General features: G+C 42.4%; 1 protein-coding gene across 4 annotated transcripts in view; it reads left to right on the top strand.

Annotated features, from left to right (window-relative positions):
- The window catches only part of MTMR6 (myotubularin related protein 6), a 28260-nt gene extending 25255 nt beyond the window's left edge, over nt 1-3005 (top strand). For all 4 annotated transcript variants that reach the window (XM_036831557.1, XM_036831555.1, XM_036831556.1 and 1 more), the window contains one exon: nt 758-3005. In XM_036831557.1, the coding sequence (XP_036687452.1) occupies nt 758-1018 (261 nt within the window). In that variant the 3' untranslated portion in view covers nt 1019-3005. The remainder of the gene's footprint in view (nt 1-757) is intronic.
- Nucleotides 3006-14305: the final 11300 nt, after the last annotated feature.

Here is a 14305-nt window from a genome sequence, read left to right as displayed (position 1 = left end):
AAATCCTTCTCCACCCTAAGACGTTTCTTTACCATTATATGTAACAAAAAGGATCAGTAAGTACATGTTTTAAAAAATCCTGGCCAACTGTTATCACTCAGTGAGACTATCCTGTCTGCCTCTCGGACAGGAGTGTTGCTGGTCACCTCTCAGATAAGGAGGTCATGACTGCCTGAGTGACCCGTAGGAGAGGCAAGCCCACGACATAGACGGTACGAGAAGGTTGTCTGGAGATCAGTCCAAGGGTCTGGGGAGTGTGGAGCTCTGCCAAAGAATCCTTTAGACTCTGTTAAAATCAAAAACATTCTGTTGTATTCTACAGCCTGTCGTGCTCCCCTGCCAAACCATTGTAGGAAAACCACCTAAGAAAGCTCTTCAGGCCGTCACACCTTCAACTAAATGAGCGTGTGTTTGTTACATTATATAGCTGTGATTTCAGGGTGACTGTCTCACATATATATTTCTTTCATTATAAAATGTTTACTTTTTATACTTTCTAGGAAATGTATGTGCTTTTCAAATATGAAGGCCTAGTGATCTTCTGTCAAATATGTTTTCCATCACAAAAGTTGTAAACAATTGGGATTCTCAACCATGTCTCACCTACACTAGATTTTAATTTTTTGAGATTTAATTTTGCATTGTACATAAAGAGAACATTTGCAAAAGCTCGATTTTTGTTGACTTTCATCTAACATATATTGAACATGTAGTGTGTACAGTTTGTAATTTTTTTCAAATTTGGATTTGTTTCTAGCAAATTAAGCAACATAAAAATAAGCAGACAGATGGAGTTCTCACCAAGGAATTGTTAAATTCAGTTCGTCCTGAATCACCTGCCCTCAAAACCTCCTTGTGTCTCAAGGAGCAGACTCTGCTGCCTGTGAAAGATGCTCTCCGAACTGTAGAGGGCAGCAGCCCCGCAGATAACCGCTACAGCGAGTACGCGGACGAGTTTTCCAAAGCGGAGCCTGCTGTGGTCAGCTCAGAGTATGGCGTGGCCAGAATGACGTGTTAGGCTCAGAGAGAGTTTTCTGGCTGCCTGCGGTGCGAGAAGTGGATTATTGTGAGGATGGTCTGTGTGTGTGACCCAAGGAATTTGCCTAATGATGATCTTAGAGTTTACCAGTAGGTTGATAGTTGAAGTCAGGATGCTAACTGCTCTTGTGAGAAAAGGCAGTTTAGCTGCATTTCTAGCAAGAAACGAATGACCTTCAGCTCTTTAAGAAGCAGGTGGTACTGGCCAGTTTACTCCAGATGCAGTTTGTACTGTACACTAGTGAACTGACATGTCTGTGATTTACATGTTAATTACAGCCAAACAGGAATAGCCTTCCATAAGTATAATTTGGTTGCCAGAAAACAAAACTGACAAAGTGGTTCCTTACTTAATAATTGACATGGCATGTACTTTGAATTATGTAAGTATGTAACTATGAATATTTGCAAATTTTGCCTATTAGTGGTGTTTATTGTTGAAGTGCCATGAAAAATATTTCTAAGAAAGCCTTAAAATCTCAGTTTATTCATTACATTACTCTTCAGTTTTAGAGCCTAGAGCAAGATGGTTTGTTCTGTGTTTCCCTTGGTCAGTCCGGTTGTACTTGTGAGCAGCTGCTCTGGTCCCCGCAGGAGCTGCATGCTGCAGTGCCCCTGTGGAAACAAAATGGTGATCAAAGGACACTGCCAAGCTCATGTTTAGCTGGTCCCACTTCCGTGGTCAAAATTAACGAAACTGACGGTTTTGTTCTGGTTACAATTTGTTTAGTGCTACATTTGACGACTTATTATTTACAACTTACATTGTTGATTTCCTGTATATGTGTAAACACATTTGACTGTCTTTTAGGAATGGATTACTGCATCCTGTTGATTCTTATTTTGTGGTTGGCTTTATTCCTTTGATAACTGTGTAAGTTTACGAAGCTAAAGCTCTAAACTGTTCTTAGAAACTATGAATAGTACATATATGTATATTTTTAAACTGTTTTATCTCTCAATGAATTGTTCTTCCTAGAATGAACTTTCAATTTACCCAAGAATTTTTGGGTTAAAAAAAGGGAATACGGATAGTTTAGATTTTGCTTGGTTGCATGAATTTTTCTCTGTGAAACATTTTTTTCTTCTCTGTTAACATAGAAGAAAAAAGAGAAAAAGGAAAATTAAGGATAGCCTAATACAAAGGTAATGTTTAACAAAAAAACTTAAATGCTAGGAAGAGTTTCATTTTGCCATGTTATTGATAACTTTATTCTCTGTACTAGTACATATTATTAAAGCACCAAAAAAAAAAAAAAAAAAAAGAAAAGAAAGAAAATGACTTTCAGTTGACAGTATCACCCAGCTAGCTTTAAAATGGACAGTTTAACATGGGTGGCACAAGATATGATTCAAGGGTACTAGGAAATCTGCATAGGATCCCTTATGCTTCTTTTTATTACACCTACATCTGTTATATTAATTTTGAACATAAATAACTTTTTCAAATGGAAAAAAAGGCTTTATTGTATGAGCTTATCCTATTTATTTTTCCAATGCTTTTCTGTAATGCATTATGTAATAAGAAAAATACTTCTTTTTAAACAGTAACGGAAATGCACTATAAAATATAGTTTGTGACTTAGCCATGTCTATTTCCATATTTAAGCACTGGGACGAGAAACTTCAGCTTTGTGACCACAGAGGGAAGCTATTGTGCCTTGTTACTTGGTTCCAGTTACTGATTGTGGTTCTAGAATCTTCCACGGCAGACTTCTTATATTCAACTCTTTGGTTTATTATCTTAATCTTCAGTTTGAGGCATATATATATGTGTGTTTATATGCTCACACATGGGCTGAGAAATCAGCTAACATCCCAAGTGACCTACAGGGTATATGTTGGCAAAAAGTAGGTTGTGTATATGTCTTATAAGATTGCATTTGTGTTCAGTGTGTTTGGGATTGTATAGCATGTACATTATTACATATATTGTTTAAAGGTAATTAAATGTTCATGTTTTACATCGAATTATTATTATTTTTATTTTTGAAAAGAAAAATGGGATCCAGTTGTGGTGGGGTTTTTTTTCCCTCATGTAGGCAAATTGACCTGCACATGACACCAGTCATCCCAGTATAAGGTTTGAGCAGTTAATTTTTCAAAAGGGGATGTTGATAAATAATCATTGTTATATACAGAAGTAATTACCAAAACATTTAAAATAAGCATAGTGGGCTAAAAGGTTCAGCAGATATAGTTGATAATGTCACTACATTTTCTGTGTGATCCTGTCACTTCCTGCTGTCATATCAGTATTTTATTGTGTCCTTCTCAACTTGTTGATAGAAGGTGGTATCCAACGAATTTGTACATTTAAGGTGCAGTGTCTCTCTAGAGGTAGACCTGGATGTGATCAGGAAGAGGAAGTTGCCTGGCAGAGAAGAGTGTGACTTTATTTGGGGGTGTTTTGAGCAAGTTGGTTAGGCTAGAAGTAGCTTGGGGAATCATAGCTAAATAAAGATGGCTGGAAGACCTCTTTTTTTTTTTTTAATTTATTTGGTGGGGTAGCAGGGCAGGGGGTAGTGTCAGGTTAACATTTTTTTTTTTTTAAGATCATTATTTTTTGGGCAGTTTTAGGTTCACAGCAAAATTGGAGGGGAGGTGCAGAGATTTCCTTATGTACCCCTGCCCCACACACGCATAGCTTCCCCCATTATTAACATCACCCACCAGATGGTACATTTGTTAAAATCGATGGACCTATACTGACACATCATAATCACCCAAAGTCCATAGTTTACCTTAGGGTTCACTCTTGGTGTTGTATATTCTGTGGGTTTGGACAAATGTATAATGACCTTTACGTATCGTACAGAGTATTTTCACTGCCCTAAAAATCCTCTATGCTCCACCATCCTTCCCCTCCCCCCAACCCTTGGCAACCACCGATCTTTTTACTGTCTCCGTAGTTTCACCATTTCCAGAATGTCATACAGCAGGAATCATACAGTAAGTAACCTCTCAGATTGGTTACAGATTCTCTCACTTAGTCATATACATTGAAGGTTCTTCCATGTTTTTTCATGGCTTGGTAGCTCATTTCTTTTTAGCTCTGAATAATATTCCATTGTCTGGGTGGACCACAGTTTATTTATCCATTCACCTATCGTAGGACATTTGGGTTGCTTCCAAGTTTTAGCAGTTATGAATAAAGCTGCTATATAAACATCTGCGTCTGTGTTCAGATTTTTGTGTGGGTAAATACCAAGGAGCATGATTGCTGGCTTGTATGGTAAGAGTGTGTTCAATTTTGTAAGAAACCACCGATCAGTCTTCCAGAGCGGCTTTACTGTTTGCGTTCCCACCAGCAGTGAATGAGAATTCCTGCTGCTTCACATCCTTACCAGTATTTGGTGTTGTCAGTGATCCGGATTCTGGCCGTTCTTATAGATGTGTAACCAGTGTTTTTTGACCTTTTTTCCTTGTGCGGAAGGTCAGCTTCAGAATACTGGACAATTTCCAGTTGGCATTCCAAGTTGGATGAAATGCCTGCAATCACCTGCAGTACTACGCAGAGCAGTTGCAGACTGTTAATGACATCGGTCCATTTTCATTACCCAGGTTTGAGCTGTTTTGTTGGCTGCTCTGCGTAGTTGTCCAGTTGGCATTAGCATACCTCGATTAATTAAATAAAATGTAGAACCTCTTTTTAAAAATGTCACTATACCTATATGGGAAAATAATCTAAAATAGAGTGGCTATATGTATAACTGATTCACTTTGCTCTACAGCAAAAGCTAACACAACATTGTAAATCAACTATACTCCAATAAAATTTTTTTAAAAAGTCACTATAAGCTTTAGGAACCTGTACCAGAAAAAAGCCTGTAATTTAGAATGGTTGATTATCTCTAAACGAGTATACTATAGTGCTTGCCATCTTACAAAAAAAAAAAAAAACCACGCATTTCTGCCATTTTTATAAACAGTATTAATGCTACTCTAGTTATCACTGAGCAAGTAAAATATCCTTTGCACAGCAACTTTTATAAAATAGTGGAATGTGTAACCGAAAGCAACTTTCAGGAGCTATAAGACTTAGTAGTAGACTCCTAAGGTCCTAGCTTTGAGTTTCTGATTCAGCAAGTGTGGGTTGGGACTCTGGGTTGAAAAACATTTGCATAGCGATAAAGCATTTGCATTTTAAACTATCTTGGAGATTCTGATGCAAAATGGCAGGAGAATCACACTCCGAGGAGCGCTGCCTGCAACCACCTACCCTGATCAGTAAGTATCTCTCACTCTCAAAGGAAAAGCTGAATTTGTCTTGTACAAAGAGTAGTAGATCGGGGAGCATCTTACTTCTGAAACGGTGCTTCGCAGGTGGGAGTGAGAAATAGAGCTTTGTCCTGAGCCACTGAGAGTTTGGGCTCTTTGTTACTGTGGGTAACCTGGGCCATCCTGAATGATGAAACCACTGGCACACCTAAGAGAACAAATCTGACTTCATGTAGAGACCAGTCCCTCACTGCCCTCAGGTGGCCTGCTACACGTGCTTGCACTCGTGTCTGGTTACGGTTCGTTGTGTTTGGCCAGAGCTCTTTCCTCTCTTTATCTCCAACAGTCGCCCCCCCTTTGCCCCTTGGCATTGACTCCTTGAGCCAGACCAGGTGTGAAGTACCACCCCGCCCTCTGCGCTTGTCTAGCTGTTTCCTCGTGGTGTAGTTTAGCTTGTTCCTCTATCTGCTATACCTCCTGTAAAGTAGGCACGAGATGAGATTCAGATTAACGTTTCAGGAAGGATGCTGTGTACTTCACATTGAATCCCTCAGGAGGGTATCATGTCAGGCTGTTCACTTTTAGGATGCTGAATTTGGTCGCTTGGTTGATCTCACCAATATAAAGGTACATTTTTTCCCTTTGGACTTAGCAGATGCTCTGCAGGGTAATGTTTTGGCATCAAAATGAATATCCTATTCCCTGACAACCTATCCACTGATATTTGCCTGAATCAGTTATTTCATTGGGTGTTCCAAAATTGTGATTTTTTAATTTGCTTTTTTACCCAGATAGTTCAAAATGTGTGTGTATTTGTGTGTGAATATGTGTGTGTGTGTGTGTGTGTGTGTGTGTGTGGTGGAGATATTGTAGCATTGATGGGTAAGGCATCAATTTTTTTTTTTCCCATATATTTAAGGTCATTTTTACTTTCTCTGTGTATTGCCTGTCCATGTCTTCTCATTTTTTTCCCGAACAGGTGGTGGTGGTTTTTTTCTTTATTTAAGATCTTTTTTTATATTTTAGGGAGACTAACCCTTTCCTTATGATATAATGTGCAGATATATTTTATCATCAAAATTTCAATTCATTCATTTATAATCAGCATGGACTCGTGTCTGGTGTTAGCTCTGCCATATTTTACTGTCTTTATTATGAGTATATTTAGTGTAACTTTGTATAATTACTGTCTTTTTACTATGTAGTCTTATTTTAAAAATATCTTAGAACATTTCTTTTGGTAATTATAAATTTGGATTTGTGTCCCAGTAGTTGCCTTTTTACTTTTTTCTTTTTTCAAGATTGTTTTGGTTGTTCAGGATCCCTTGGAATTCCATATGAATTTTTGGATGTGCTTTTCTATTTCTGCAAAAATGCTATGGGATTTTTGATAGGCATTGCATTGAATCAATAGATTGTTTTGGATACTGTTGACGTCTTAATATTCAGTCTTCTTGATCTGTGAACAAGGAATTTCCATTTATTTGTGTTTTTTAAAATTTCTTTCAGCAATATTTTATAGGGTTCAGAGTACAAGTCTTTGCCTCCTTGGTTAAGTTTATTCCTAAGTATTTTGTTCTTTTTGATGCTATTAGAAATGGAATTATTTTCTTAATTTCCTTTTCAGATTTTTCATTTTTAGCATATAGAAACACAACGGATTTCTGTGTGTTGATTTTGTATCCTGCAACTTTTCTGAATTCATTTATTAGCTCTAACCATTTTTGTATGTGGAATCTTTAGGGTTTTATACATGTAAGATCATGTTGTCTGTGAACAGAGATAGTTTTACTTCTTCCTTTCCACTTTGGGTACCTTTTGTTTCTTTTTTCTTGCCTGATTGCTCTGGCTAGAACGTCCAGTCCTATGTTGAATAGAAGTGGTGAGAACAAGCATCCTTATATTGATCTTAGGAGAAAAGATTTCAATCTTTCGGTAGGAGCTATGGGTTTTTCGTTTATGGCCTTTACCATATTAAGGAAATTTCCTTCTCTTCCTAATTGGTTGGGTATTTTTTTTATCATGAAAGGGTGTTGAATTTTGTCAGATGATTTTTCTGCATTAATTAAGATCGACTATGTGGGTTTTTCCTTCTTTCTGTTAATGTGGTATATTACATTGATTGATTTCTGTACATTGAACCGTCTTTGCTTTCTGGGAATAAATCCCACTTGGTCATGGTCTATAATCCTCTTAACGTGCTGTTGAACTCAGTTTGCTCGTATTTGTTGAGGATTGTTGCATCAGTGTCCATAAGGGATATTGGTCTGTAGTTTCTTTTCTTACCATGTCTTTGGCTTTGGCCCAGCTGTTGTTTATGGTTGACTTGACATGCATTGGTAAACTAGAAGAGTGACCGCCATGAAAACCTGACACTTCAGCAAGGAAGAGGACAGAAAAGCATTTCTCAGGCTCATAAACCGAGCCATCATCCTTCAGCTCATCTTAAATTTTTCTTTTGATGTGGTTACCAAAAATGTGAAGATTAAAATAAATGTGGCTAAAAGGGTCATGTAAAATATATGAGAAATTCTAGACTCATTCTAGCCATCTGAAAGCAAAGGCAGAATACTGTAAAAGACATGGAGTTGGAGACGTGTTGAATACCATGAGTGTGAAATGGGGCAAGAGGGAAGATATTATTCAGATTTCCAGATTGCCCTGTTTCTATCAGAGGGTGTTCCTGTGGTAAAGCAGTGACTGAAGACAGTGGTGAGGGGTCCAGACCAGTGCTCTTTAATAGAAGTATAGTGTGAGCCATGGATTTAGTGTTTCTAAGAAGCCACGTTTTAAAAAGTAACAGGTGATATATTGTATTTAACCCAATGTATCCAAAATATTATCATTTTAACAAGTGTTTGAGGTAAAAGTCATAAATGTGACATTTAACATATTTTTTGGTGCTCAGTCTTCAAAACCTGGTGTACTTTCCACTTACAGCACGTACCAACTTGGGCTTGCCGCACCGTACGTGCTCAAGAGCCACATGTGCCTACCTGTTTGGGGCAGCAGAAACCTAAGCAGTGGGGGTCTCGCTTGTCCAGATCTGTTCCTCTGTTTACTTTCCCAAAGCTTCACAGATGAAGTGGATCGCTTTCCTGCCCTCTGTTCTTAAATGATCCAACCGCAAGACAGTTCCTGTAGGAGGGTGTAAATCCTGAAGCCTTTAGTTTGTGTGATGACACGGTCTTTAGAAATAGCAGACTTCAGGCAGACTGTCAAGAAGCAAGCCCTTGGCAAGCGGTCTTGGCCTCTGAAGGGGAAGGAGGGCTGTGGCTGGGTCGTCTGTGGCAGATGAGGGCCGGGGGGATTTGCGGAGGGTCTTAGGCTCGTGGGAGCCAGCGGGGGCGGGGGGAGAGTTTGTGAGCAGCTGGTAGACGGGAGAGAGAACATCAGGGAGTCTGGGGACAGAAGTCGATGGGCAGAGAGGCTGGCCTTTCTTTCTCTCTTGCCCACGTGTGAGCGCGAACGAGAGGTCTGTGGGGTGGTGCGTTGGGTCGCACGTCACCAGCTGCTCACACAGGCCGCGGTCTCGTTCTGTGCGACCCTCTCATCTCCCAGTCCCCGCAGAGCAGCCCTTTAATGTAGCTAATGGGCCTCTCGGGATTCTCGCCCCTAAAGTGTGTGTGTGTGTGTGTGTGTGTGTGTGTGTTTTAAACTTACGCAAATGTACTCCGCCCACTTTCTGCCCTTCTCCCTGCCTTTTCTCACTCACGCTGTTTTCTGACTTCCTCCCCTTTGATGCATTTTCCCCCGCGTCTCGCTTGGCCCTTCTTGAGCGCCTGGTGCGTGCCAGGTAGGGCGCTGGGTGCGTGCCAGGCGTTGTTCCCTCAAAGTCTCATGGTGAGCCTGCGAGGATGGTGGCGTTTTCCTCACTTTGTGCAGGAACCAACTCAGAGCCGTTGGGGAACCTGCCCTCCATCACACAGCCAAGCAGTCTGGACTCACACTTCTGTGTTCTGATTCCAAAATCCACACTCTTTCCCTTACTCCTAAACCCTTCTTATGCTTTAGAAAAAAATGTACACATCCCTCTCTTAAATGAAGAAATGATGCAAATTAATTTGGCTCTCTCTTGGGACGCAGGTAGCCTAGCTATTTGCAGATTTGGTGATGACACCGGCTAACATGCGTTCGGGGCTTATGGGAGGCAGTGGAGAGCAGTGGTTAGGATCCCAGCTGTGCCCCGAAGCCCCTCCGTGTCTGTGGCCTTTGGGCAGGCTGTCAGCCCCTGCCGGGGGGAGAAGCCAGATTCTCTGTGCTGGAACGAGTGGATGGTAAGAAACAGGTTGCGTGCTTCCCACGCATTCATTCATTTGGCAAATATTTGCCGGGCCTGCTGTGGGCAGCTGGGGAGATGGGAGAGGGCAAGGCACAGGGGGTCCCCGCCTTGCCCTCAGGGAGCTTACCTTCCAGTGCAGCAAGTAAGAGGGCTGACACAACAGGAAGGATGGGGACCCCGGCTCGAGGAGGAAAGGGTCACGGTGACCGCGGCCACCCCCCCCACCCCCCGCTGCCTGCCTTCTGTGTGCTCGCTTCTCACTCTGCCCCGCTCTCTAGGGCGAGATTCCATTCTTAACAGCTTTACTGAGGCCCAATTTACCTACTCTAAAATTCACCCGTTTTAAGTCCACAAGTCAATGATGTTTAGGAGATTCATTGAGTTGTGCCACCATCCCCCCTCACCCCCCATCCGGTTGTAGAACATTCCCGTCGCTCTGTAAAGCTCCTCCTCAGGAAGGCAAGGCATTTTGTTCTGTTGCTTAGGTTAGTGAAGGGAGGCTGTCTTGTGTGTGGAAGGGGCACTGGCCTCAGGCCAGGAGGACCAGGACCTCGTCCTGGCTCGGCCACTGTGCCCCCAGGTAAGGCCCTTCCGCGCGGAGCCTCAGTTTCCTCACCTGTGCGGGAAAGGGCCATCTTACCAAGTCCCCGACAGCTGTAAGATCTTAGGATTTTATTTAAGGAAGAGCTGAGTGCCTGTGGTAGTTAAGGCATGAGAGAAGAGATTTACAGTCTAAGAGGACGGGATGCGGACGAGAGAGTTATCAGAGGGCATTCACGGCGGGGTGTACTGGGCATTAGGGAGCTCATCTTCTTCTCTCACCACTTTGCCTGAGACATTAGGAGGAACCCGCCAGTGTCATTACATTCCTTAGATTTCCAAAAATATTTGAAAGTATCATGTACAGCCATTTAGCTCCTTGCTTCTTATAAGTGGTGGATTAAGCATATGCAATGCAGTTACTCTGCATATCTCTATAAACAGTTCACCCCATGGACCATCAGTGCCCTCTTTACTACTGGAAATAGACTCATTAGCATCTTTAAATCTAGTCACATTAGAGAGAAAATTCCAGAATCCTAAGAACCAATTCAGAAAACTTATCCTTAAAATTCTGTTCCTCTAGAGTCGCTCTCGGTCCCAAAATCTGTATTGTTTCTCTGGAGAACCAGAACCGATGTGGTTCACACAGTCATGGCGGCCGACATGTCCATCCCCAAGATCTGTCATCTCTAGGCTGGAGAACCAGGGAAGCCGGTGGTGTAATTCGGTCCAAGTCCGAAGGCGTGAGAAAGGGGGAAAGGTAGGCTGAGGGTGTAAGTCCCCGTCTGAGTCCAAAGGCCCAAGCTGATGTCCAAGGGCAGGAGAGGACGGATGTCTCAGCTCAAAGAAGGAAAAAAAGTGAATTCACCCTTCCTCCACCTTTTTGTTCTATTCTGGCCTCAACGGATTGGATGGTGCCCGCCCACATTGGGGAAGGTCACCTGCGTTATTCAGTCCACAGATTCAAATGCTCATCTCTTCCGGAAACACCCAGAAATAACGTTTTACCGGCTATCTGGGCATCTTTTAGCCAGTCAAGTTAACACATAAAATGAACTATCACATAGGGGCAGCCTCTTAAGGGTCTTCAAATCCAGGCCAAGGATTTGATGCAGCTGACTGTCATGGGGACACCACTGAAACTTTTTGTTATTGCTTTCATGTAGCAGTGAATGACCCAAGATGGTATCCTGGAACGAGGCCCAAGCTCAACTCCTGTCATTGCCATGCGTGAATCTGATCCAGCTAATCTCTGTAATCTTTTGTTTCTTTATGTATAGATAATACCAGCCTCACTGGGTTTAAGACAGTTGACAGGTACGTGTGAAGCACATAATTGTGTTTGGTGCCAAGTACTTGATGTTTTAAAATTATAAAAGCTATTTTATGAATATCAGTTAGGTGGCAACGTTTTGAGTGAATTGCAGGGGAGCCAGTAGTTCAGTGTTTTTCAAAATATCGTTCCTGGATCAACTGTGTCAGAGCCGCTTCGCTTAGAATACATTGTTAAAAAGGTAGATCCCAGTACCACATCGGATGAATCTGAACATTGGAATGTAACATATTTCCAGGTGCTTCTTATGCACATTTAGGTCTGAGAACCGCCGGGACTGATTAGCCCTCAGTAAATGTTAGTTGTTGTTTGTTATTTTTTGCTGCAGCTGCTGCAAATTATTACCGTTACAGCATAGAAGAATCCTAACCCAGCTTGGGGAGGGGTCATCAAAGGCTTCCTTTTGAACTGTTTGCGCACTGGAGTAGGCTTGGGGTGAACCTGTAGGTTGTGGCCAGGTCAAGAAAAGAGAAAAGTTATCCATTTAGAACAAAGGCACAGAAATACGGGAGATCATGTCTTTTGGGGGGAATTGTAAGTAGCTCAGAATGTGAGTGAAATGAAAAGCGTGACGAGAGACTAGTAAGAGCTGACGTTGAATGTTATGTTGGAGAAAATGGAAAGGCAGTCTGAAGCAAGAGTGACATGAGGTCAGATTGGCATTGTAGAAGGACTTCTCTGGACTGGAGAGGGTCAAAGGGAGGCTGCTGAGATCACGCAGGAGAGCAGTTATGAAGGCCTGAAGTAAGACTTGGATGGTGGAGAGGGTGGGGCTGAGCAGGTGAAGGGCTGGGAGAGGCAGGGCTTCCTGAGGGCCTGGGCTGTGCACAGATGTGAGTCAGCGTGACTTCCAGATTTCTCATAGGGTCCCTGGGTTGGAGGGGACCACCACTCACCCAGGTAAGGAGGAGAAGCAGGTGTATGGGGGAAAGAAGCTCTTGGTTTTAGGTCTATTACATTGGAAATGGGACATCCAAGTGGAGATATTTTATAAATATTGGGCCATGGGACTGGTATTAAGGGAAGAGACCTCAACTAGAGAGGGAAGTCCGGAACCACCGGTTGCTAGTGGTGGATTAAGCTAAGGCTGTGCCTACAGTTTATCGTGAGGTCTTAGAATGAGAGCTGAAAAGGACACCTTGAGAAGCAGACAGAAGAACAGGAGCCCAAGGAAAAACAGCAAGGGGGAGAGAGCACGCTTTGGAAACCCAAAGAGAGACAGGCTCCAGTGAGAAGAGTTTCAGAAAGTTATTCACTATGTCAAATGCCACATAGAGGTCGTTTAATGTAAAGAGTAGAAATTCTCTGTGCCATTGTCATCTGGCAAAAGCAGTCTCAATATCAGATGGCAGAGGCAGGAATCAGATTTCAGCGGCTTTGTAGTTGAAGGAGAGAGTAAGTAGAGACCAGGGATGCAGACTGCACTTATGACTAGGAAGAAAAGAAATTCTTTATCTATGTAACTTTTCCATTAAAGGAATGGAAGTATATTAAAGACCAACAGTTTTAAAAACCTGAGCACACATAGCCTATGGAATGGGCACAGAAAAAGAAGAACATCTCCTAGGGGACTTGGTCCTGGACTGTCAGCCTTTAAAACGATGGGGCGTCTTCCGCTTTTTATCCGCCGTTCAGGGGCACGTGGCCGGGCGCCAGGCAGCTGGGCAGGAGAGCTTTATTGATTGGAGGGTGGATGGAGATACAAGCCCAGCCTTTTTAGGTTTATTTCTTTCTAGTTTCAGATGGAGTTAAAAGGAAGGGAATTAAACAGAATCATGTTAAAATATTGATACATACCAAGAACGATACTTCTAATTTCCAAATAGCCTGTCATTTTCCCCAATTTGCTAGGATGATTCTTTTTCTCTCTTAATGTGCTTTCCCTTCCCTTCCTCATGATTCTAGCAGAGTATTTAATCTAAATATTTTAGTATCTTACAGAGCTTGGCAATGAGTTAGGATTTTAAAATCTGAATGTTGTTACCAGATAATGAGAACATAGGATCCTAGCGGGAATGTTTCACCACAGCTCTGAGCCCTTGTGCCGTTTGACAGCTTCCTCTTAGTTAAAAAACAAGACAAAACAAAACAAAAAACCCCAAAAAACAAGAAAAACAGTGATGGGAAGAGTGGGATGAAGGAAACGGGTGCTCTATACCGCACCTCGCCCTTCCCTCCGACAGTGTGGGGAGAGAGCTACGCCTAGGGTATTAGACACTGAGTTTGGTGTCCTCTCCTCCTTAGGCCTGGGAAGTGTGCTCTGAGGGCAGCCCCAGTAGCCAAAGCGCCGGGGCCACGGCTTCAGAAGGCAGGTCAGGCGCTCTCAACCAAGTGGTTTCTGAAAACGGGCAACGTTAGTAAACGTTTAATGCTCCCCTTCCTCAGCAGCTGCTACGAAGCGCTGTCCTCTTTGCAAAGGGCTCGTGTTTGGTGCTGTCTTCCTTGGTTGCTGCCCTGAATGCTTTACCCTGATTTCCTATTCTCTCTCCATTTCCCCTCCCAATTCTTTCTCCAAAGCATTTTCAAGTTCCTGGGGATTTTGAACTCATACAAGTTACCGCAGTTGCTCTCACAGGACTATATTTTAAAGGGTAAAATGTGAACAGCAAAGCAAGAAAGCTGCTGTCTGTGGTGGAGAAGACAAGCGGTAGAGGGATGGGGTCTTCAGCTGTTTGCATCTGGCTGGTCATGTGCGCCTGCCCTGCCCACCTGATGGTGGCCTTCCAGGTGCAGTTTACGTGGGCAACTTTTTGATTCCCGCCTGCCCTTAAGTGACATACGCATCAAATACTTAGCAAAGTGGCTGATTCATTGTAAGTGACAAATTCATGCTGTTATTCAAGAAACATTGTGCATGACCTATGGGCCAAACCCTGTTTAAGGCACTA

Source organism: Balaenoptera musculus, chromosome 18, assembly GCF_009873245.2.
Source record: "Balaenoptera musculus isolate JJ_BM4_2016_0621 chromosome 18, mBalMus1.pri.v3, whole genome shotgun sequence".
Classification (NCBI taxonomy): Eukaryota; Metazoa; Chordata; class Mammalia; order Artiodactyla; family Balaenopteridae; genus Balaenoptera; species Balaenoptera musculus.
Note: the sequence above shows the minus strand (reverse complement) of the source record. Positions and strands in the feature narration are given on the sequence as shown.